The sequence below is a fragment of the Arvicola amphibius genome, chromosome 2, assembly GCF_903992535.2.
Source record: "Arvicola amphibius chromosome 2, mArvAmp1.2, whole genome shotgun sequence".
Lineage (NCBI taxonomy): Eukaryota > Metazoa > Chordata > Mammalia > Rodentia > Cricetidae > Arvicola > Arvicola amphibius.
Window position 1 is genome coordinate 20352577 of NC_052048.2, and position 2831 is coordinate 20355407.

The 2831-nt window shown below is 43.4% G+C and overlaps 1 protein-coding gene across 1 annotated transcript; it reads left to right on the forward strand.

The window, feature by feature from the left end:
• Positions 1 to 928: 928 nt before the first annotated feature.
• Positions 929 to 2363, forward strand: LOC119806543 (histone-lysine N-methyltransferase KMT5B-like). Its single transcript, XM_038318320.1, is given in 2 exon segments — positions 929 to 1278; positions 1280 to 2363. Coding segments are annotated over 2 exon segments (966 nt in total). The 5' UTR covers positions 929 to 1165; the 3' UTR covers positions 2133 to 2363.
• Positions 2364 to 2831: the final 468 nt, after the last annotated feature.

Sequence of the window (2831 nt, forward strand, 5' to 3'; positions counted from 1 at the left end):
TTTTATTTGCATCGCCCTGATAACTAAGGATATTGACCATTTCTTTATGTGTTTTTCAACCATTTGTGTTCATCTTTTGAAAAATCTCTGGTGAGATGTATACAACACTTTTTAAAATTTCAGTTATTGTTTATTTGATGTCCTGTTTTTTAAATCCAATACATACTTTAAATATTGGCAATATATCAGATGTGTGGTTGGTAAAACATTTCCATAAACGGGCTGTTCGGGACCCTGGTACAGCAATAAGTATTCCTCGGGATGAGGTATTGAGCCCCCCCCCCCAAAATAAAACCTCACCAACTGGGTTCACATAACCCACTTAGCCACTTAGTAAGAACAGGTAGCCAGAAGCAAACTACAAAAGTCAAAACTAAGATGGTATATTTAGAGACCTTCCCAGAACTACGGACTTTGATGGATTATACATTCTCATTTTATCAGGAATTGCTGCCTACATGTTGGGTTTCAGGACATGAACAGTACTGCCATCATGGTGTCAGTTGAGTTACGGCTTGGTGACACACTAAGTTCTGGGAACCCTATACTTTCCTCAAAGATGCCGTGGAACTTTGGGCATTCATCAAATGGATTCACCTGTGCACAGAGGGTTTTTTTGGTCTTCTTAGAACCATGTGTCAACAGAATTTATTCTGTTTTCCATAGTGGAGTAGAGAGTTGAGCAAGCAAGGTTCTGTAGTGTTCATGTGTTCGATCATTGTCGGACTCATGTACAATGGTTTATCAATGTCAGACATTTGGCGTGCTCAAAAAGATCATGAACTTTAACTGTGAGGTCCAACTCTCTGATTCCTTGTTCCAGGAGAAATTGTTTATGTCCATGAGGTTACAGGTTCTAGCCACAAGCCTCCGTGGAGACTGTTCACTTGTGAATGAAAGCTTCAGGTTGGCCTTCCACCGAGCCCGGGCGGTGTCCGGGTGGCTCACCGGGGGCGGCGACGCGTCTGCGGCGCGGCAGCGAGGCTCGGGGGCTATGAGGTGAGGACACCCGGGGACCGGAGGCGGCACCCGGCGCTGCGCGAGAACGCAGGACGCGAAGCCCCGAAGCCGGCGGACGCCTCCCAGACCCCGCGGCTGCGCGCGAGGCGGAGGTCATGGTAACTCAGGATTTGAAGTGCAGAGTCGCTATGTGCCGTCCTCTGGAATGTCAGCCAAGGAGCTCTGTGAGAACGACGACTTAGCAACCAGTTTGGTTCTTGATCCCTATTTAGGTTTTCAAACACACAAAATGAATACTAGCGCTTTTCCTTCAAGGAGCTCGACATATTTCAAAAGCTGACGGTTTTTCTCACAGCAACCCTACAAGATTTCGGCCTATTAAGGGAAGGCAAGAAGAGCTAAAGGAAGTAATTGAACGCTTTAAGAAAGATGAACACTTAGAGAAGGCCTTCAAATGTTTGACTTCAGGTGAATGGGCACGGCATTATTTTCTCAACAAAAACACAATGCATGAGAAATTATTCAAGGAACATGTCTTTATTTACTTGCGGATGTTTGCTACTGACAGTGGATTTGAAATATTGCCTTGTAATAGATATTCTTCAGAACAAAATGGAGCCAAGATAGTTGCAACAAAAGAGTGGAAACGAAATGACAAAATAGAATTACTGGTGGGTTGTATTGCCGAACTTTCAGAAATTGAGGAGAACATGCTACTTAGACATGGAGAAAACGACTTCAGTGTCATGTATTCCACAAGGAAAAACTGTGCTCAACTCTGGCTCGGTCCTGCTGCATTTATAAATCATGATTGCAGACCTAACTGTAAGTTTGTGTCAACTGGCCGAGATACGGCATGTGTGAAGGCTCTGAGAGATATTGAACCTGGAAAAGAAATTTCTTGTTACTATGGAGATGGGTTTTTTGGAGAAAATAATGAGTTCTGCGAATGTTATACTTGTGAAAGACGGGGAACTGGTGCTTTTAAATCCAGAGTAGGACTGCCTGCGCCTGCTCCTGTTATCAATAGCAAATACGGACTCAGAGAAACAGATAAACGCTTAAATAGGCTTAAAAAGTTAGGAGACAGCAGCAAAAATTCAGACAGTCAGTCTGTCAGCTCTAATACTGACGCAGACACCACTCAGGAAAAAGACAATGCAAGTAAGTAAGGGAGCTTTACCATAAGGTGCTGGTTACAGTCTTCATTGCTCACAAAGCATGCTTCAGTAGTTTTGAAGCTTTAAATACTGATAGAAACTGGGACTTGAGGCTTCAGCTGCACTGCAAATAATAGAAATGCTTTGAGTCCATAGCAGTTTGTGTCCACTCCACATTCAGGGCCAACCTCTATATGTATTTTTGAATACTTGGTAATTGAGTGTTGAAGTATTCAACATATGTTCCAGAACCATCATCTTTGAGGAAAACATTTTCAAGTCATCAGTGATGGTATAATGGTGTTTTAGGCCCTGCAAGCGCTTGACTAGTTAATCAGGCTGCTTATGTCCATCTCTAGCCAGTCTAGGAACAGGGTGGACTCAGAGTTCATTATGCTTCAAGGCTTCCATCTTTTTACTACTTGCTTAGCAGTTTTTGAAGTGCATCAGCCTGGTTCACTATGCTCAGAAGTATGCCAGAGGAGTATTTGGATGTGGCTGTGTTGTGGGGTGTGTGATTACCACTGGAGGAAGTAGCAAGCCAGATGAAAAGGAAAAGGAAGCAAGCTGTGAGCTGCCAGTACGATGTTAATGGAATTTCTCATAGAAACTGGGGTGGTAGTGAATAACAAGAGAAAAGAAAGAAAAGAAACGCTCCATAAACCAAAGACAGCACAGCAATTGTGGAGCTTGAAGTGTGGGACATCTGTG